A 21,311-nucleotide genomic window follows, 5' to 3' on the forward strand; every position below is an offset into this window, starting at 1 on the left:
GCATTACACTCCGACCTGCTCCCGCTGCTGCTGCCAAGGTGGCCAAATGCTTCACATTAAGAGCATTTTCCTTTCCAGCTCATAACTTTGTCCAGCTTGCATACATTTGGGCTAGAGAGTTTTCTGTGCCAGGTCTCTTCCTTGGGCTGAGTGGGTTTTGGAAAATTTCAGCCCAAAGTGTAGTTTTCCCAGGTACAAAACTGGGGAAAGTGTTTTGTCCAAGACTGAATTCTGGCTCCTTTTTTCTTTCGACAGCTCTGGCTCCCTCAGGCTTTGGCTCAGGAATTGAAAATTGAAGTGGCAGGCGGGGGAAGGGGAAAGGCTTTGTCAAGGATGTGCTTTTTGCTGTCCCTGTAAAAATGCGCTCGGCCGCAGCCAAGTCCTGAGCTTTGGAATAGCTGTGGTTTGCGCGCTCTCGCAGAGGCCTCTTGGAGCTCCAGAGGCTGCGATCTCCAAGGGTTTTGGTCTGAGCTGACTGGGGCAGGCTGAGCCTGTGCTCTCGCCACGGCACGGCTGGGGACGCTCCCGGAGCAGGCCCGCCTGGCGGCGTGAGGCAGCAGGCCTCCCGCATGCGGTACCTGGTCGTGCAGCTGCAGGTACCGGTGCCGACGGCCAAGGAAGCCTATGCGAGCCCTTTTTGCCCATGCAGCCTTGCTGATGCTGTTTCCCAGCTGTTGGACTCAACAGTGTTGTTTTAACGGAGCTGTTTTTGCATACGGTTTGCAAGCTTCCTGCAGAGGTGGGGAGGCATGGGTCTGAGATGTACCTTTTTCACTGTATCTGGAGTCAAGTTATCCTTGGTGCAGCTGCCCTGACTGCCGGGCACGGACACGAGGGGCGGGTTTGCTCCGAATTTAACACGGCAATAGCGGGGAATGGTTTGCTCCTGCTGCCGTCTGCGCATGTGCCTTGGCCCTGCCTGGGATGGACCCCATCCAGCAGCTCGGGAGGAGGGCACGCTCTAGTTCATTTGCTCCTCGGTCCGTCTCCCGGAGAGCCGGTTGCGATGGCTGCTGTCTGTAATTGTTGCACGGGGGAGAGGGGATGGGGGGCGGCTAGCCCGCATGAGACAGCTTTGGCAAATAGCTGCTCCCATTAAACCGAACCTCAGCCAGGTGGGAACGGGGATCTGCAGCTCACGGGGGATTTGCTGCGTTTAAGGAAGGAGCCGGTCGTCACGTGTCCCCTGCCAGAGCGCCTCAAACCAGCCCTGACACGGGAGTTGAGAAGTGCATCCGTGCTGTATAGCATATGCCCGGCCAGGATCCTTGCCAGGGTAAATTACAGCTGTGCTGATGGACGGTCTTGGCTCCGAAGCAGCGTGTGTATGTGCGTGCTTGAGAGCGCCAGAGAGACTTACCCAGTAATTAGGACTTGCAGAGATCGGTTGTATTATTTTGGGGGGAATTTGGTGTGGATGCTTTCCAGCTTTCTGGCATTTCAGCGGCTCGAGGCGCGGGGCCGTCTCGGCTCCTTGAAGCAGCGGGCACGCTCTCATCGCTGGCCTCGTCCTGGTGGGTGAAACGTCCCCGTGGAGTCTCTGGGTTTGGGGCTCGCTGACGTTTGGGGAGTGCCGCTGCGTCGCCCGCTTGTTGAGACTGTAAACAGGCGGGTCTGTGGTTTTCCTCCTTCCACGCCGACACGGCGCCCTGCCGGCCTCCTTCGAACCCTCCTTTGCTGGGACCTCCGGGGCTGGGTTGCGGGCGTGCCGTGGCCACGGCTCCTTGCACTGATGAGCGGCGTCTCGTACTCCCCTCCCGTGGATGTGTTTCTGGTCTTCGATGGCGAGCTGCTTAGCCCAGGGGTTGGCCTCGGCTCTTTGCATGGGGTGGGGGCTGCTGGTGGAGGATTACGGCAGCTACACGCTGGTGTCATAAAACTCATCAGAAATTCGATGATCGGGTGATGACAATCTGCATCCTCAACGCACCTCGAAGCGCCTAGCATCGTCGCGGTAGTAGGCAGCTCCCACCCCGCGCCGGAGAACGGGTGGATGGAGATCCAGGAGCGACGGCCCGCTGTAGCCCCCGGGCTGCCCTGAGCTGTTGCCGCCCCCTCCCGCACCATTTTCGTGGCCAGGTTTCACAGGATGCAACCATCCTCGTGTCGTTGGGCCTGCCAGGGGGGTCGTCGGCTTGAACTGAGCCCGCTGGCTCCTCCGGAGTCACGGGTGCAGCGTTTCCAAATGACTTGCCATGGGCTTCCCCTCTCTAGGATGAGAATAACGCCCTGTAGCGACGGGGCTGTCTCCGGCTTGCAGGCAGGCTGCGAGCGCCGGTGAAGCGCGCGGGGAGGCTGTTAGCACGGGCCCCGTGGCTGTGGTCTGCCTCGTGGCTGCTTTGCGATGCAGGAAGCACCGAGGGACCCGCGGGTCTGCTCCTCAGCCGTGCCGGAGCCCAGCCCGTGCCTGAGACCCCTGGAAGCCTGTAATCGTGCCGTTTCCCTTCTGCAGCCCAAACGCAGAGCAGGGGGGTTGCTTGCACAAAGTTAAGAAGCACGAGGGTGAAGGCGTCCCTTACTTGGTGCCCGGGGGCTTGGCTTTCCTCGGGCAGCTCCCTGTAGCTAGCGCGTGCAGCCCGTGCTGTTCTGAAGGCTGAGTGATGCTACAAAGGCTTTGCTGCTATAACGGTGCCGGGGAGCCAGGTTTGCTTGCTCTCTAGTGGAGATGCAGCTGATCCCTGCAAAAGGAGGCTTGTTGCTGAGACAGCTCACCCGTCTGTGCAAACCTCCTCCTCAGGCAATGCCATCTGGATGGGTAGACGGGCTCTAGTCGCCAGTACAAGTCAGGATGCAGCCGTGTTACTTTTCTTACACCTATAGCTGACACAGCTACACCGCTAATGCTAACCCTCGGTAGCGGAGACCTTGCTTTCAGCGTCGGGGTTGTGAGTCGTGTGAAAATCCTTGCTTGAACAGTGCTACGCAGCTCTGAGTTGCACAGAGCCAAGCTCCCCGCTGTGCAAAGGAAACCGTGATCTGCAGAGCGGTCAGGTGCCGTCGCTACTACAAGCGGCGGATGTTAGCAGCAACCGCGCTTCGGCTTCCCTGGCGTGCTGAGCCCTGCCGCGGGTGAGCTGTTCCCCCGCGCAGCACCGCTCGGCACTGCCTTTATTTTTGGACGGGGCCGGCTGCAGCCTGCATCAAAGGGTGGTCCGCAGACGGTAGCTGAAGTTGCGCCAAGAGCACTGCGCCGTTCCCCATGCACGGGGGAGCCCTTGGCTGTCGCGAAGCTCGGCGGGTGGGACCTGGGCCCTGGCGCTGATGCATAAACAGGGCTGTGGAAAACCTGATGGCAGGAAGATGATGGGAAGCAGGTGCAGGCAGCCCTTCTCCGCGGCGTGCAGCGGGGTGGGCTGAGGAGCTCGGCCCCCGCACCTCGTCTGCAAGCGAGGGGCTGTCGGGGCAGCGTGGAAGCGCTGAGAGCCACGGCTGGGTTGCTGCACGTGTTCTCCACGGGGTCCACGGACCCCTGAAGGGAAGTCTGCTGAGCTGTCTAGCCCGTGCAACTGCGGATCGTGTGGCTGTCGGGGGAGCGAGTCTTTTTCTCCCCTGCGTGCTCCCACTTTGGGTCAAACGATCAAAACCACCCAAGAGGCTGCGAGGCTGCAGTGTGGAGGAGACCTGATCAGATCCCGAGCCCGTTGATTTGCATTTGGGAGCCCAAGTATTTTTGCACATATGGCTCTTAGGTGTCTAAATCCCCTTGAGACATAAGTTGCATTTGAAAACAGGACGTGGGCTCGGTGATTTAGGAGCTGTTGAACCCTTTCCCCTTCCATTCTAGCAGGTGGTCTGGTTCTCCCTCGTCTCCAGCCTGCCACCCTTGGTGTGTGCATAGGCCTTTACAGACCCTGTATCTGTGAAAAAAGTAGTTCTCCGGAGCTGACTCCCTGACTGCTTGTCTCTGAACAGGATGGAGGCGTCCTGCCTCGAGCTGGCGCTTGAAGGGGAGCGTCTGTGCAAGGCCGGAGACTTCAAAGCGGGGGCAGCCTTCTTCGAAGCAGCTGTGCAGGTGGGGACGGAGGACCTGAAGACTCTCAGTGCCATTTACAGCCAGCTGGGCAATGCCTACTTCTATCTAAAGGAGTATTCAAAAGCCCTGGAGTACCACAAGCACGACCTCACGCTAGCCAGGTAAGCGCGCCAGCTCTGAACGAACGCGGCCTTGATCGATGGCAAGATTGCTGGCATCTGAGCCCGTGAGCGGGGAAGGGGCCTGGCCAGGAAGCGTACATCCAACAAGAGATCTCGGGTGTCAGGCAAGCAGTGTCTTCAGGAAGGGTGGAGCTGCTGCAACCATCACAGGGCGGTCAGACACGTGGGCTATCAGTCGTCTTTTCTCGCAGTTTCGCCTACGGCCCCTCTGCCGAGCTCCCTGTCCGGAGGCATCCGTGCAGCCCGGGCTACCATTGCCCGTGACCTTTCAAGACTAACTTTTGCTAGTTCTCTGGGCGGTGGGTCCAGGCAGGTGTCACGGTAATAGCCGTGGGAACCAGTTGAGCATCCCTGAGCCTGCCCCACTTCTCGGGACTGTCTGATTTGAACCCCACGGTCCAGGGTTTTCGTAGGCTCCAACCCAGCTTGTAAGCGCCTGTTTGTGAGCACAGGGGTAAGGCTGCATTGCACGTGTAGCAGCTTCATGCAGGATAGCTGAAGTCAGGGGTTGGAGGGGAGTTCAGGGGCTGTTGGAAACCTAGCCTGCTTGGATCCCTCTTAATCCAGCAGGCCCCTTTAGAAACTAGGTATGCTCTGCCTGCAGCTAGTTAAGTTATTGTTGTGCCTGCGAATCTTCCCCTCTCTGCGTAGAGGTGATATCCGAGCACGGGGCCAGAGGCGAGCCGTGCAGCTCCAGCGCCCAGATTCCTCCAGACACGGTACAGGAGCTGTCCCGGGCGTGGGCGGCTGGACATGCCCCTCTCCACCCTGCAAAGCATGTGATTGTTGTATCACGGTGTACCAGCTCGGAGAAGAGCTGATGAGTCTCGTGGGCGCCCTGTCCAGCCCTCCCCAGCTGAGAGGGTCTGGGGAAAGGCTGGTCCTCTCCAGCGTGTGTGGAAAAGTTGCTCTTCTCTTGCAGAACCATTGGGGACCGGATCGGAGAGGCCAAGGCCAGCGGCAACCTCGGGAACACGTTGAAAATCCTCGGGCAGTTTGATGAAGCAATCGTGTGCTGCCAGAGACACCTGGATATATCTCAGGAGCAGGGCGACAAGGTAAAGTTGGCACTGTTCGGTGGGGAATACTTCTGTCACGCGTGTCTGGCTGCGTCCGGCGGGCAGCTTTTCACCAGCGAGGCCTGTCACTGACCGTATCGTGGGGACACGAGTTTAGGGCTGCAGCGTGTCGGGAAGGAGCACGGTGGGATAGCGGGTGCTGCCACTGCTCGCAGTGAGAGGTCATCCCCTTGGCTGCTTTTCCCCAAGGAACTGGACCAGGACCACCAGGCAGCCAAGAGATGAGCCTGGAGGCCCCCCATCTCCCTCCACATCCCAGGTCTAGAGGGGAGGGACGTGGGTTTTAGTCCTGCCTGCTATAAGACCTTGGGCAAGTCACCTCGACGCTCTGTGCCTCGGTTTCCCCGTCTGTAAAATGGGGCTAGGGGTGTTGAGCACCTCTGTGAAGTGCTTCAATTTCTATTGGGGAGAAGCCCTGCAGAATTGCCAGGGGATAGCAGTCAGCGCCCTGGGCTCTCTTTGGCCTGCCAGTTGTACCTTTTGGACAGTCCCTGGGCATCCTCTCCTCTCCCTGGCTGGGCTTCTTGAGGAGGCTGCTGTGGTCTGGCTTTGGGCTGCTGCCTTTGCCTTAAAGCGGGAAGATGGCGTGTTGCGGAGCATAACATCCGTTGCCCTGCAACATTTGCTCTTCCTTTCCAGGTAGGGGAAGCCCGAGCGCTGTATAACATTGGCAATGTTTACCACGCCAAAGGGAAGCAGCTGTCTTGGAGCGGGGCCCAAGACCCAGGCTACTTGCCTGAGGAAGTCAAGGAGACGCTCCAGAAAGCTTCAGAGTATTACGAGTAAGTACCAACCCGCTCGTCCCTTCCTCGCTTGGCAGGGCGGGGACCGCCCGGAGCTGGCGGCAGCAGCAGGAGTTTGAGGCTGGGCTCACGCCGGAGCAAACCCAGCCAGGCTCTGGCTCCGTTAGACGGGTACCCTAATTGCTTCGTTTCCGTGCTGGTCTCCGGACCCCTCTGGGGAGCGGCGTGGGGATGGCCAGGCTGATGATACCCTCCTCTGGGCCGGGACTAGGGTTTGGACCCTTTCTCAATAGCTAGGAGGTTTCCCGTTGCTGAGGAGGGAGAGAGGAAGGCGGGAGTCAGGGCATGAAGATTTCTTGCGGGCTGTTTGAGGAGCTTTGGTGAACTGCTTGCAGCCTCGTGGGCAGACGCATCGAGCCCTTTTGCATCCCACTGGAAAGGATGCGGCACCTCTAAAGATCCGGCCATTGCCTCAGTTTCCCTAGCATGGGCAGTCTGTGTGGATCTTCTTTAGACTCAAGGGAGCCCTTTTGAATAAGGCTCTGTGGGGATGGTACCACGCTGCTGCCTCGTCCCTTCTGCGTCTGTAGTCGTGTGCAGCCCTCGCTTCCAGGCACGGAGCCATTTTGTCCTGCTTGGAGTCCCTACCACAGACCGGAGAAGCTGAAATCAGGATGGGAATGCAGGTCCAGCTGAATTAGCTTTCACTGGGCAGGATCTCTCTGCAAACCCCGCTTCCAGCCCCTGCCTCAGAGAATCGTACACAAGGAGGGTGGGAAGGAGCTTGGGGTCGCATCTAGTCCAACCCCCTGCTCCAGGCAGGACCAGCCCCAACTCCATCATCCCAGCCAAGGCTTTGTCTGCCCAGGTCTTAAAGACCTCCAAGGCTGGAGAGTCCCCCACCTCTCTGGGTGACCTGTCCCAGAGCTTTACTACCATCCTCATGAGATGGTTTTCCTAATATCCAACCTCACCTTCCCTTGCTGCAACTTCAGCCCATTGCTCCTTGTCCTGTCATCTGCCCCCACTGAGAACAGCCCAGCTCCATCCTCTTTGCAGCCCCCCTGCAGGGAGCTGAAGGCTGCTATTAAGTCCTCCCTCAGTCTTCTCTCTTCCAGACTAAATAAGCCTGGTTCCCTCGCAGTCCAAGGTGGCTGAAATGCAGGAGGGCTACAAGAGCATCGTAGAGCTTGGTCTTAGCATAGGGAAGGCTCCACAGCTGGCTCTAAATGGAGCCAGCCACGCTGCAGCAGCAGATGCAGCGATAGTCAGCACCCATCCTGGAGCCCCCGGAGTTTGTCCGTTAAGCACAAGAGCTTTGCTGTGCGTGGTCGTGAGTTGCGTGCGTTGACGGCTGCTCTACCACATGCGTGCAGAGTCAGGGCATGACCAAAGGCAGAGCTTTGCATGTTGGTGCCTGTGGCTGGCATCTCTCTCTCCCAAAAAGGCTGCAAGGGGGGAGCTGTGTCTGCTCTGGGGTGGAACCTGTTGGGTCTGCTCAGCAGCTGAGGATTAGAGAGCCCCAAATGCCACGCAGACTGTTATGCTCACCTGCTGCCTAGCATGGCAGCCAAATACCTCGGGGTCCAGCTGGCAGCTGCGTGGGAACAAGCAGCCAGGCAGCACATGCAAAGATGGGCCAGACTTGTGCACCAGAGGCATGTGCTGCTGAGCCCTCCACTGCTCCCTGCACGCTGGCGGGGGAGTGCTTCCCTGGCTGCGCACGGTCTCGCCAGCCGGCGTGCTTTTCCCCAGGGCTGCAGGCACCGGGCAACGAGGAGGGGCTGCGTGCTTGCAAATAACTCTATTAACAAAAATGTCCTTCTGGGAGGTTTTATTCCAACGCAGGCCCACGCGTTCCCTCGTGGTGCTGGGGCTATAAGTCGACCCATGAGGCAGGCTGCAAAGTCCACCCCGCTCAGCCTCTTCCCTTTGCAAGTAGCTGTTTCTCCAGCCCGCGCTGGAGCGTGCCCCTGGAGGGGTCGGACCTGGTCGTGGAACCGCAAGCGGGGACTTTCCTTCCCCTCCGGTGTGGGGGAAACCCTCTGCCTGGGGCAGGGCATGCAGGGTCCCCGTGGGCTGTCGGTGCCGAGTTCTCAGCCGTTGCAGCCCATCTCATGGCAGCCCCGTGCCATTTCCAAATTGATTCGCTCACCTTGTTGCGTGCTGGAAGGTGGCTGCCAGGCTGGCTTGGGGCATGCTTTTCTCCCCCTGCCTGCAACCCACGGGCTTGACTTGGATGATGTATGGTTTGCCCAGGCCAGCCAGGAGCAGATGCCCCCACTCCCTTTGCTTTCACGCTGTGTCTCTCGGGCTGAGTGTGATCAGACGTGCCCCTCTGCTTTGCTGCAGGAGAAACCTGTCTCTGGTGAAGGAGCTGGGGGACAGGGCCGCGCAGGGCCGTGCTTACGGCAATCTTGGCAACACCCAGTACTTGCTCGGCAACTTCAGCGAAGCCATCGCTTTCCACAAAGAGGTAGGAGAGGGCTGGTGGCTTGGGGTCTGGATGCTCGGCCGAGCCGATGTTTGCTCCCCTTGGTGGGACCAACAACATTTGGGGCGCGGGGACTTTCCGGCTCCCAGGGCCACCAGCTTTCCTGAGCAGGAAACAACCTCCACGGTGAGAGCCCCAGCCTGAAAGCCCGGTGTGCGGGCTGGAGAGAGGCGCAGAGGTCTCCATGGTGATAAATAAGCCAGCGGAGAGCAAAACAGGACAGGGCTGGTCTGTTTTACATTGTGCTGCGCGGGCGTGCTCAGCCGCCGGAGGAGACTGCTGCCCAGCCCCGCTCCCGGCCCGGTGGGGCAGGCAGGGGGCTCTCCGGCTGGGCCGGGGCTCACAAAACAGAGCGGTTCCCCGAGGAGCGAAAGGCGGACGTGGCTGGGACCAGGCTTCCCGAGCAGAGATGTCTCGGCCGTTGCCCGGCTGAGGGGCACGGGCTTGCCACTTGGCACGGCTGCCGGGAAAGCCTCGCGTGTCCTTGGCTTGGGAGCGGAGCTGCTCCTGCAAAGAGCTTCAGAAGCCTTGGGCGCATTGCGCGTGACCTGGCAACCCTCCCCTGTTCTTAATTTTAATTAAGACCAACAGTGTATTTAATTAAGCAGCTGAGACGGCTTCTGAGCAGGAGCAAATGTTTTTGTCGAGGGTGGCAGATGTCGGCAGTGCCTTGAATAGCCCGGATCATCTCGTGGCACAGAGCGGGCCCAGCCCACCTGCGGGGAGCAACGGGGGCACCGTGCCCCTTCCTGCTTCCATCCCAGAGCAGCGCATCAGGCAGCAAGGCAGGGGCAGCAGTGCTTGGGGTCTGCAGGAGAGGGGCCTGGGAAGCTGCCCCCAGCCCTGGAGACCAGCTGAGAGGCAGGGGACAGTGATGGGAGAAGGTGGAAGGGAGCTAGTGCATAACCGAGGCCTGGGCTTGGTGGGAGCTGGGCGGAAAGAGGCAGCCCGCGATGGTTTCACGCAGCGGGCATGCATTCAGGCGATACAAGCCCTCCTGGGTCTTTGCAACCAGTTGCCCGATTGCATCGGGTCACTGGTGGCATTGGGCTCTGCATTCAGCCTAGCACTTAATGTGCTGTGCACAACCACAGAGGGGGTGCCTACCTCCTGCTGTCCCTGCTCCAGAGCCTGGCAGCATCGGGGCCCCAGAGAGAGGGTGCTGATGGGCATGCGTCGCAGAAGCCGCGGCTGCTGGGTTGGTGACGGGCCCGTTCTCATGGATCTGTGTGTGACCCTTTCAGCGCCTCGCCATCGCCAAGGAGTTTGGGGACAAGGCGGCCGAGAGGAGAGCGTACAGCAACCTGGGCAATGCGCACATCTTCCTCAGCAGGTTCGACATCTCGGCAGAGTACTACAAGTAAGTGCCCGGCTGCCTGCGGGGAGCAGGGACCCAGCTCCACGCGTTCTGCCCGGGCAGAGCCAGCAGGCTGGGAGGTTGCAATCTGCCGCAGTGAATCCACAGGCTTCAGTTGCCACGGCTCAAGTATGAGCCACAAGTACATGTGTGTGAAGAGCTGCCGTGTGCTTCAGGGAGAGCGCATGGGGAGCGGGCTCCGAAATGCCTCCTATTGCCATCTGCTGGCCATCCCTGCCCCTTTCCCATCTCCGGGCTGCTGGGAAGGAAGTCTCCTTCCATGCACGGGTCCCTGTGGGTGAGCTTGTGCCCCGAGCACTCCTGCCATTTCACACTGGGCCATGACTCCCTGGCTGCTCTGGACTCTCATAGCTGCCAGGGTTGCATCTAGGTTGGATTGGCGTAGGCAGCGATGGGTAGTTTCAGTGGTGAGCAGCGCAGGGTGATGCAAGGGGCTGAGCGGCTATGGCAGGGACTGGGCCGAGAGCCTGCCTTAAACCAGGCATGTGCCTGGTTTACAAGCACAGAGGGAGGAATGAGCAGGTCATCCTCCTTCCTTTGGGTTTAACCTTCCCCGGGAGTAACCGCAGTTCCTGATGGTTGATTTCCACCTCCCAGAAACTAGCGTTTGCTGGGGACTGTCTTGATAGAGAGAGTGAGGACTGACTGGATCGGAGACTAAACTTTGCCTCTCCGCAGAGTCCCCCCAAAGCCAGGCTGCGGTGCCAGGAGCGCCTCTTCCATTATAAAGCGGTGCTGCCCACTCTGGGAGGGGAATAGTCTTCCTTCAGGAATAGGTTTAAAACCCAGAAGCCACTTGAACAAATTTAAGGTGCGATGGAAACCAGCCATAGAAATGTTCCGTGTAATTTGTGGAATGTTTTTGTAGCTGGTTTCTTATTTTGTTGCATTGTTGATATAAGTAATATATCATTTTAATACTAATTAAATATTAATGTATTTTGATATCCTGGATGTGTGGCAGGTTTACTATTTATGGAGTGATTAACAGGTTAATTGTACCCTAACTGTAATATCTGCCAGGGCCCCGGAGTCACAGGGCCCCCTTCTCCAAGGGGCGCAGAGGAGGCGAAAAGGGCAGGCATCAGCAAACTTTTACAGGGGGTGTTTTTTGGCATAACGCAGGCCCTTCTAGCCTTTTCTGCCAGCTTGCAGATGCGCCCACCGTGAACCTGCTGTGTCTTCGTGCAGGAAAACCCTCCAGCTGTCCAGGCAATTGAAAGACCAAGCGGTAGAAGCTCAGGCTTGCTACAGCCTTGGAAACACCTACACACTGCTCCAGGAGTACGAGAGAGCCATCGAGTACCATCTAAAGCACCTGCTGATTGCACAGGAGCTGGGCGACAGGTGAGGGGCTGGGCTGGTACTTTGTGAGCGTGGCGGACGTAGGCTCTTGCCCATAAAAAGTATGAGCCTCTGCTGCAATGCGGAGACGTTCAAGAAGGTTCATTGCGGTCATTGCTCTGTCTCTGCTGTGGCTGCTGCTGATCCCGGTGCCCTCATCTTGGGCACTTGCAGGGGAACAGAAATAGCCTCCCACTGAGAGGGGCTGGACTGAACAGCCCCACGCAGCAGGAGCTCTGAGATGCTGCTGGAAGATCCCTGCTGATGCGATGAGAAGCGCCGCGCGGGGATGTGTGCTGTCACCTGGCACAGCCGGGGCCAGGCATCCTCTTCCCTGTGTGATCACCTCTACCTCTGTTATATGTTTTGTCCCTGCCCAGCACAAAGCTTTATCCATCCGCCTGAATATTTGCATGCCAGGCTCCCGGTTTCTTGCATCTCATTAACTGAGCTAGTCCGGGGCTCTGCCCAAATGACCCGCTTTCAACTTCAGATAGATGCAGGCAGCTGGAGGTGCAGCTTAGCACGTGGCAGAAGATGCAAGGGAAGCCAGGAGAATTGGCTAGAAGAAGTGAGACTCCCAGGACAGATGAGGAAGTAGCCAGCCAAGAGTGGGGTAGAGCTGAGTGGCCTCTCGTGTCGTCGGATGGCCTGGGCACATTTGTGCAGTGTGGGCAGTGAGTTCAAGCACCCCGTCTCAGGGATGGCCAGTCCAAGCCGCTTTCAGCCTTCATCAGGGCTGAACATTTGTGGTCCATGTGATGCCAGGGACACAGCAGGTGCTGGGCCCTTTCTGGAAGTCAGTCCTGAGCTGCACGGCCGAAACCAGGGGCTGCAGTTGAACATGATTGCAGACACCTGGGCCTTTTCAGCTAGTTGTTAGAGCGGCGACTGGGGAGATCAGGACTCTGTGCTTTGCTCTCGACTCCTGTGGGTGAGTTTTTATCCCTCTTCTTGCCTCTGGAGTCCTGTTTCAGAGAAGAGAAAACTCAGATTTTCTTGGCTGGGGTAATTGTTTGTAGTGCAGCGTGAGTGTTTTGGGCGAGAAGGGAAGAAGGGGACAGAGAAAGTGAGCTGGGGATGACTTCCTTGTTGAAATCTCTCCAGTCTGTCCGTCTGTGGCGTGGTCCCTAGAGACGTGATGGAAGGACCGCACGGGATGCGGTGTTAGGGACTGCTTTCCCTAGTGAGCGCTGGGATCTGTCCCCGAAACCTAGACTGGATGGCAAACTCAGCTGTGCTTCGGGAGCAACTTTGTGCTTCTGGGAGGACAACACAGGTGCATCGAGATAGGGCTTTGGGGCTAATTCTGTTGTGAAAATGCTGACAACTGCCCCCCGCTGCAGAGCATGAGCCTCTGGGATCCTCCAGCTCTTGCCACTAGATGGAGCAGAGACCTTAAAATGGAAGCTGTGCCCAGGCAGGAACAGAAGTCCTCTTGCATCGGGTGCTGCTGCCCGCAGCTGGCTGGTACTTTGCAGTGAAGGGGGACGGTCGTGCCCGCAGGAGGTGGTGGGCGCTGTGTGGGGAGCACTCCCAGCCGTTCAGGTTAAAACCAGCAGCACTGAAGCAAATGCTTTAGGGGTTCCTTATACACCCACGGCACGTGCCCAAAACGAGTGTGCGGGGCTGCGCACAGTTTGCGTGGGAGGGCCAAAGTGATTGCCGGCCATGCAGGATTCCTGCACCCGCAGTCGGGGGGCATGGAGGGGCTGCTCGCAGGGGGAGGCTTAACTGAGACTAGGTGGGCTCCACTGGCCTGTGGATGCCCCGCAGCCTGGTTCAGCCCCTGGCTACCTGCCTCCCTGTTGCACGTGCCTCTCAGTGCTGGTTTCCTGCCCCCCTGCTTCCCAGGACTGCTTACCCTGGCTTGGAGGGCAAGGAAACGTCGGGTATCTCTGGCCAGAAGCCTTTGGGGCAGCTTGGAGAGCAGACGAGTGAGAACTTGCTCTCCAAATGCAGCACTGAGATGAGAGCAAGGCTCTGGCAAAGTTGAACCTTGCTCCTTGGGAAGCCGGTGAGGGGGGAAGAGGGGTTTCTCCCCTCGAGCTGCTGTCAGGGGTGACCCTAGAGGCCAGTAAGGCCCCGAAAGTGTTGGTGGCTTTCTTCTGCTGAGCTGTTCTGGATGCTGGTTTCCTGTTTTGCAGAGTGGGAGAAGGAAGAGCCTGCTGGAGTCTCGGAAATGCCTACATCTCCCTGGGGAACCACGAGCAAGCCCTGCACTTTGCACAGAAACATCTTGCAATATCCCAAGAGGTAAGATGAGCCAGCGCAGATCAGAGGCAGCTAGACCTCCTGGCCAGGAGGAAGCCATTTATTATGCCAGTCGGCTCCGCTGCTGGAATTGCCCGTTTTCCGGCAGTTATTGGTACTGAAAGCATCCGTCATGCGTGTTGTTGAAAGGCTATCTTTAGGATTTGCAGAGGAAAGCTGGAAAATCTCTCCTTCCTGGGGGACCCGCAGGCTGCGTCTCAATCTTTATCTCGTATTCACTGTAACTGGATAGCTCAGCCCTGGGGCGCTCTCAGCCTGATGCCTGGGCGGTGATTGCTGAGACAGAGACAAGAGGGGCATCTCTAAGCTGCTCTGCATTGATGGGTCTCGTCCTCCTAGAAACACATGGGTCCAACCTCCTAGTAAAACACCAGCAACTGGAGCAGGGGCGGTCGGGGGTGGTGATTTTTTTGGCTGAGAACTGCGAGTGCCTGACTCGGGGCTGGTGCCGTCTCATGGGTCCAAGGGCCTGAAAGATTCGCTGCTGGCTTCACCCTCCTGCTCCTATGTGGTCAGACATTATAAGTGAGCTCGAGCTGCTGCTTTGCTTGCTGCCGGCAGCTTCCCAAGCCATCGTTAGGAGAAAGAGCAGGTTGCAGGGGGGGTGGGGAAACCTCTTAGTAGAGCTCCCCCCTTTCTGCTGTAGTGGATCACTTCATGGTCTAGAACCCGGGATATTTAGGAATTTTCTGCCCTGTTTCGGCCACTTGTCTTGGTGCTTGTGGGTAGGTGGGCCCAAATAATTCCCCCCACCCCAACAAGGCTTTTCTGGTCTGAAAGTCCTGGGGAGCCCCACAGAAGCCAGTTCTGCCGAGGCTCGCGGCCAGGGTTTGGGACAGAAATCCAGCGGAGTGGGGCAGCAGGCAGGCCAGGCTTTGACTTGCTTTTCGAAGCCAAATTTAACAAAGTCTTCCTTGTCTCTGAACAACATGGAAAGGCCAGAAAAAGGCTTCGCTCACATGGCTTGAGTGCAGCTCTGCACTTGTAGAAGCTGCTTCTTGAGGCTTGAAAGAAAACCAGCAGCAAGAAACGGCTGCTGACCCAGTGCCAGCCCAAGAATGTGGCCAAAGCCTTTTCCTCGGCTAAAAACAGTGGTCCCCTTCAGACCTGGGCAGACTGAACAGATGATGGCAGTGGAGTTTCAGCCTCTGAATTGGCTTGTGGCCTGAGACGGGGGCTGCCAAGGGTCTTGCAATGCCCTTGCTTGTTTCCTATATCTAGCAACATCAGTGTGAACCCCCCCATGAAGACGTACGCAACCAGGGTTAAACCTTTCGTATAGGGATGTAATGGTCCCGATTTCATCCAGATCAGCATCATCGAGGGTGGTGCTGCTTGCAGCCTCTCCCCATTTGGGCTTTGCACTAATGAAACCAGATCGATGCTAATAATAGGCTTGGTGACATGCATGCGACTTGTCTAATCTACACAAGGCCCGAGGCTTTTCAGGTAGCTCAGCCAGGGAGACAGCCAGCACGCTTTGGAGCGGACCTGTACGGTTTGTTATAAGGAAATTAGCCCTGGCCTCTTTAATATCCCCCACAAGGAAATTGCCCTTTTAAAGCACTGTAATGGAAACCACCATTTGTAAGCGCTTAGTGCATTCTCTTGCCCTCATCTATTAGCGTAGCTAAGTCTTGGGGAAGGGCTAACATGCCAGCCCAATTATGCACTTAATTATACTTGTCAGCCATTCAGAGGAAAAGCTGCTCGTCAGCCCCGTGCATTGTAGGACAAATTAACTTCTCGGCTTTCGGTTTGGAGCCTGCTAGTGCGGGTCTGATTACTCAGAGCCAGATGGAGGCTCAGCTGCTGGCACTGCAGATGAGAGGGGATGGGAAGACAGGAACAATAGGAGCTCCGGCTGCTGCTGGGGGTGGAGGGGAAGCCTTTTGGGGATTCACAATGCTGCTCGCATTAGGGTGGATGAGGCTGATTACAGGGTGGTGTCGGGAGCGGGTTACTCATGGCAGGTGGCTGATTGTCTCCCCCCCACCACGCTGTTAAATCGGGAGTGGTGTTGAGAACCCCTCTCTGTAGGGCCGGGGTTTGTTCCTAGCCTTGGCCATTGCTGCATAGCATCTTCTGTAGGGATCGGCTGGTTTCGGACGCAGCTTGGTCCGGTCATGGCGGAAGAGAGCCTGGCGCATGCTGCTGCCCCTGAGACCCCTGCCTCTGCCCTCTGCCCCTCGTGCCACTAGCTGGGAAGTTGAGGGCAGCGTCTGGGAGATGAAGGGGTTTTGCTAGCACAGAAGCGGCAGTCATGCAGGCCCGGGGTCGGGATTCGGGGTCGTGGGTCTGCGCCCAGGTGGAGGAGGTCGCCGGGAGCAGGAAGCACAGAGCTGAGGGTGATGCAGCCCCGTGCATGGTTTTTGGTTGATGGGGTCCAGATCAATCAGCCTGCCCTGCCCCCTGCCTTCCTGCTCCCTGCCCCGTAGCACAATGGTGAGCGCAGCGCTGCCTTGAGTCCTCTCTCCTGGGCCTGTCGTGGGAGGCAGCACAGCCCCTTGGCAAAGGACAAGCTCCATGCAGCTGTGCCAGGGGCCAAGGCAGGAGAAGTCCTGTGCCCTCCACTTCGGGCATGAAAACAGGCAGTCCTCACCCCCTGGACTGGAGATCGCCTTGAGAGGGGGGCAAAGCCATGGCTCCCCAGGGGGTTGGGACCCCAAAGAAAGCAGGCCAAGCTCAGCCCAAGGAGAGGCCAGCATGTAAGCCACTCCGAGCAGATTTTGCTGCGTGTCTCGGCGCTGTCTCTTGGCAGAACGCCTCCGTCTGAGGGGACCTGGTCCTCTAAGAAACCCCGAAACTGGTGGCAGTCGGCGAAGCCTTTCGTGGAGCGTCTGAAGGACTCGGGGCCTGACCAGAACTCGGCCGGTCCGCTGAGAGCGTGGCAGCAGCCGCCTAGACTAATTGGCGGAGGATCGTCGCCTGCCTGGGAGCTGTCTGATCTCCCTGCCGTCGGGGGCATTCAGCGCCTTGTCACAGATAACACGGGGATTGATGATGTTGTTTTTAAGATGGCTCAGACCCCGGAGGCTATCTCAGCGAACCACAAAGCCAGGCATTTGACAAGGAGGTCACGCCTCTCCTATGGGACGGCCAAGGTCTCTCCTTCCAAGAGAGACCGCTGTTTTCTATAAAGGTTTGAGGCTGAGACGTCGCCTGTTCCCCTGCGTGCCCGGGGGACGTGGGGGGTCTTGCCTGGACCGCTCGGCGCTTGGGGTGGGAGCGCAGAAGGGCAGCGGGGCTCACGGGGGTGGCGCAGTTCACATGCGCTTGGCAAACCTTGCTGGAAACCGGTCGGAGGCTGTTTCACTGCAGGAAGGGGCTTGCCTTTCCAAGATCGCTGTCTTCGTCAAAATGACGCAACCCCCCTGGAAGATTTTATCCCCTGAACTGACCCCTGGGTCCGTATTGGCTGGACGAGTTGCCCAGAAGTCGCGCATACCTAGGCACGTTAGGGTTTGACACCGAGCAATCTGTCTTGCTGCAAAGATGACATCGTACTGGTGCAGCGGGGACCTCACCTGCATTAAAGGGCATTTAGGGAACGCCGGCAGCTTTGGACAAATGCGTGGCACTGTCACGTAGCTGCTGGCAGGACTCTTCTTTCGCAGGGAACAGAGAGCAGCATCTAGGGCTTTCTCAGGGCAGGCCGCAGAAACGTCTAGGGGAGACGTGAGTCCCCCCCAAGCCCCCCTGGCATGGCTAGAAATCTGTCCCTCAGCCAAACTGTTTCTGGCTGGGGTATCTGTGCCTCGTTTCTGTGGGAAGCCAGGACTTTTCATAGCATCGGTCCTTTGCATAAGGAATAGGCGTGACACGTCCCAAAGGAGCGGCCCTGGACCCCCGCCTGTCCAGCCAGGAGCGCCCAGCTTGGCAGGTTGTCAGAGCAGGTCCTGATCCTGGCCAGCGTGCTGCTGGATATCATCACCATCGGGGAGGACGGCGGACGCGGGGCACGGGGCCAGGCGGGAATCATTCTGGCGCATCCCTGCCCTGCTTAATTGCCGGAGCTGTGCGCGCCCCAGCTGTGACACAGATGCACGGTCTGTTCAGCGGTTCGTTGAGCGGCCGTCTGGTGCTCAGTAACTATGGCAATTTTCAAGCAAGGGGGCTGGGATTGTCAGGGCCCTTTGCCAGTCCCAGGCTTTTCCTCCCCGGCCTGGTCTGCAGCCCGAGGGGAGGCAGGTCCCCGCGCCGGGGACACTGGGCTCTTGGGGAGCGAGTTGGCAGGTGCAGGCGACCCACGTTTGGCAGCGCCGGGAAGAGAGACCTCCGAGGGGTTCGCATCCCGCGCTTGCCCGGAGCCGGCTCGGGACAGAGCTGTGCCACGTGGCTGCTGCAGACGCTAATCCTGGCCCCCGGCGCTGCAGCATCTCTCCATCCTTGATGGCGTCCTCGGTTGTGCGAGGTGCTGTGCAGAAACAGAAGCGTTATCACCCTTCACCCGCCTGCCTCCTGTGCCGGATTAACGGGGGGACCGAACCCCTGATCACTGCTGTGATGGTGGTAGTGCCTCGCAGGCTAGTCCATGTGCTGCTTTGGTGCAGAAATGAGATCCCACTTCCGTCCCGGAGAGCTGCGGTGCCCGTAGGCAAGATGGCAAAGAGTGGGTCGGCTTGTCAGGTCCAAAGTCATCCCCGCATCCGCGGCAGGGCTGCGGTTAGCATGCTGACCCCTCCTTTCCAGCGCCCCACGTGCCAGGCCAGGCTCCGCACGGGGCCCAGGGGAATGCAGCGATGGGGACAGGTGGCCGAGCTGCCTGGCGGGGAGGAGAGACCCTACCCCTCACTCAGCTCCTGCTGTGGGGCTGGAAACCGCTTTCATTGGGATGCTGCAATGCTTTTCATTGCACCCTGTTGCCTTTGCTCTGCAGATCGGGGACTGGAACGGGGAGCTGACGGCTCGCATGAACATGGCCCAGCTGAAGGCCGCCCTCGGCATGGTGCTGGGCGACGAGGATGGGGACTGCTCCCGTCACTACACTGGCTACGAAGCGCAAGGTAAGGCTTGTCTCGCTTCCCGGCATGGCCTCGGCTAGCAGGAGCTCCCCGCTGTGCCGCGGGGGCCTGCGCAGCCTCTGGCTGAGGATCAGGCACGCTTGTCTGGGGGGCTCTGGTTAACGTTATCCCTTGGGACAATCTCCGTGGCTGGCTGGGGGGGTCTGGGCTCCCTTGCTCTGAGGCAGGTGCTGCAGCCAGCCCCCCCAAAATCGGACGCTGCTCAGCTGCTAACTCCGAGCCACAGTGGTGTCCTGCGAACGTGCCCCGGTTCAACGCGGCTTTACTGGCACGGGCGCGCCTCGCCGGCCTGCGTCCTTGTTTTCGCTCCGTTGGCAGCCTGGGCTCGGGGCACCGTGCACCCATCTGCGCGGGTGGCTCAGGGAGCCAGGAGGAAGCCGGCGGGACTGTTTGCTCAGTGTGTTGATTTTGAAGGTGCAGCCAGTAGCTGAAATGCAGCTGCCCGTCTAGAGCTGCCACTGCTGAGCTGGGAGCCACGTGGAGCCGGCTGCCATCCCAGTGCCAGGCAGAGCCTCGGCCCACGGGGCTGCCCCCTCATCCCAGCTGTGGCAGCAGCCGGTTGGGTAGCTGCTGCCCTGTTCCTAGCTCCTTCCCTCGGGCCGGCGTGTGGGTTGCAAGCGGAGACGGGGTCACTCTGGACACTGGCTTGGCTGCTTCGTCTCTGCTTGGCACTTGCTTCCCCCCGAGCTGATGTGACCTCCCCTCCCACCATGCTCATACCCATTGCTTCCCCTCTGGAGGAAGCTGCCAGCAAAGACCTGCCTCAGTGCCCTTCGCCAGGCCCAGGAGGGGTCTTCTTTCACCTCCCAGCATCCACTGGCCGCCCCCCCAAGACACGAAGCACTGGAAGATCAGCCAGCGTGTCGAGGGTTGAGACTTTTTTTCTTTTGGCAAGAGCAAAGGGAGTTGGGGGGAGATGGTGGTGAATTGTTGTTCCTGCAGACAAGACCTGGGGAAGGGCAGGCAGCTCCTGCACCCCTCGGCCCTGCCCCTAGCCCCACGTGGTCCCCGGTTCCCGGGGATGGAGGGAGTGGCACGAACCAGGGGGCACTGCTGGTGCAAGGCTTTTATGGGTTATAATGACCTCATTCATCCGTGGTGCCATCGATCGGGCTGCCAAGGCCAGGCTTGTTCTCCGCACAAGCACAACGTGTTCTCCAGAGCCGGGTGACAGAGCCTTGCTCCCAGGGAGGGTGAGCCAGGCCTGAGATGACCGGCGGACACTTTCCTAGCACAGCATGGCCTGGCATGCTCAGAGGGGCTTGCCCCAGGCTCCCCAGATGTGCCCGGGAGGGAGGTCAATGCCCACTCTCGTCCCGTGACGTGGAGGGGGCTGTGGCACGGGTCAGTGGTGCTGGAGCCCGGGTGAGATGTGCCAGGGAGGCTCTGAGGGGGTCTCCGGTTATCTGAGACCAAGCAAGCTTCACTATGAGAATAAATCCATGCCTTCTCACCCGGTTGTGAGCCCTGTGCCCCGGCGTAGGAAGATAGTTGCAGCTATATACGGCATTGTATGGGGATATGCGGCACTGCCTGTTGCTTCCTTTCCAAGCTCCGTGGGGAGTTTTGCTCACGGGTCTGCTAAACAGCTGTGGTCAGGTTCCACCCCAGACCTAGCTGCATTTCAGGTGAAAGACTGGCAAACCCGGCCTGGGTTCAAGGCATGCCCTTGAGCCCCAGACCAGATGAGAGCTGGCAGTTTCTCCACCCGCCCTCTGCTTCTTGTCTTTGGATGCATGAGTTTTGCACAGCTCCGTTCCTCTGAGGGGGTTTGTCGGTGTTAGTAAACGTGGCTGTGTATAGGCAGCCGTAGAAACCTCTTTAAAACGAGGCCGGTTAATGTGTGTTAAAGCTGGGGAAGAATAACCTTTCCCTGCAAGGTAATGCCCAGAGCTGGTAGAGTAAACGATGATTGCGCTATGCACAACTGCGCTCTGTTTGGGCTTCCTGCGTGTGCGCGCGCGCCAGAGTAGCGGTACGGGCGTCAGAGGACAGGAAGGACTGCCTTGTACTGCGAGTGCAGGGATCGTAGCCAGGACCCTGGGTTCCCTCCTTGGCTCTTAGACCACCCCCCTGCTTCCACGTGCAGTTGGTGCACAGAGGAGGTTACTAATGACTTTGCTCTCGGGGGCTCGCTCAGGCTCATTTAGTGGTTCCAGGGCACTTTGGGACCCGCTGACGTGCCTATTAAATAATAAAAGCATTGCTATTTATTACGGATAGCAGCGGGGGAGCAGCTGGCTCTGCAAGGGGAAGCGGGTGAGAGAGAGCCCTGCCGTCGGGTGTCGGTAAATCAAACCCTCTGCCCTTTCCTCTTCTCCGCCCTGCTCCTGGTTACGGTGATTTCACAGCTGCCGATTCATCTGGATGCTGAAGCCGGCGGGGGCTGTGGGCGAGCAGCGCTAGAAACATCCCCGCGCGATGCAGAGGGATGCGACTTCCAGGCCCCTCGCGTGCATCATGCATGTCAGCCTCAGCGGATAGACGCTCGGTGCAAAACCCCAGCCCGTTCTGCTGGTTATTTTTTGCATCTACTCGTCGGGCCTGGCATAGCGTGGGGGGAAAGGCTTTGATGTGATCTGATCTGGGCTCTTTGTGATCTAACTGATACTCCGCGAGCACGGGGCTGCTGGAGGCCACAAGAGCGGGGCGACTCTGCTGAAGTCTTGTGAAAGCAACGACCTTGTCACGGAGGAGGAACGCGCTGAGCTTGGAGCAACAAACAGAAACGCGGCGATGGGGGATGGGGGCGCTCCCAAAGCAGAGCAAGGGAAGGGCTGTGTCAGCCGGGTGCGCGAAGCAGGCTTCAGCAGCGCGTCG

The 21,311-nt window shown here is 58.8% G+C and overlaps 1 protein-coding gene across 2 annotated transcripts in view; it reads left to right on the forward strand.

Moving 5' to 3' along the window:
• Nucleotides 1-21,311, forward strand: part of GPSM1 (G protein signaling modulator 1) — a 95,324-nt gene that overhangs the window by 25,495 nt on the left and 48,518 nt on the right. For both annotated transcript variants that reach the window (XM_090022033.1, XM_090022032.1), the window contains exons 2-9: nt 3,913-4,134; nt 5,078-5,213; nt 5,874-6,016; nt 8,330-8,453; nt 9,716-9,831; nt 11,041-11,196; nt 13,341-13,449; nt 18,347-18,473. In XM_090022033.1, the coding sequence (XP_089878159.1) occupies nt 3,913-4,134; nt 5,078-5,213; nt 5,874-6,016; nt 8,330-8,453; nt 9,716-9,831; nt 11,041-11,196; nt 13,341-13,449; nt 18,347-18,473 (1,133 nt within the window). The remainder of the gene's footprint in view (nt 1-3,912; nt 4,135-5,077; nt 5,214-5,873; nt 6,017-8,329; nt 8,454-9,715; nt 9,832-11,040; nt 11,197-13,340; nt 13,450-18,346; nt 18,474-21,311) is intronic.

This window comes from Crocodylus siamensis, chromosome 11, assembly GCF_052110815.1.
Source record: "Crocodylus siamensis isolate JL-2025a chromosome 11, ASM5211081v1, whole genome shotgun sequence".
NCBI lineage: Eukaryota > Metazoa > Chordata > Crocodylia > Crocodylidae > Crocodylus > Crocodylus siamensis.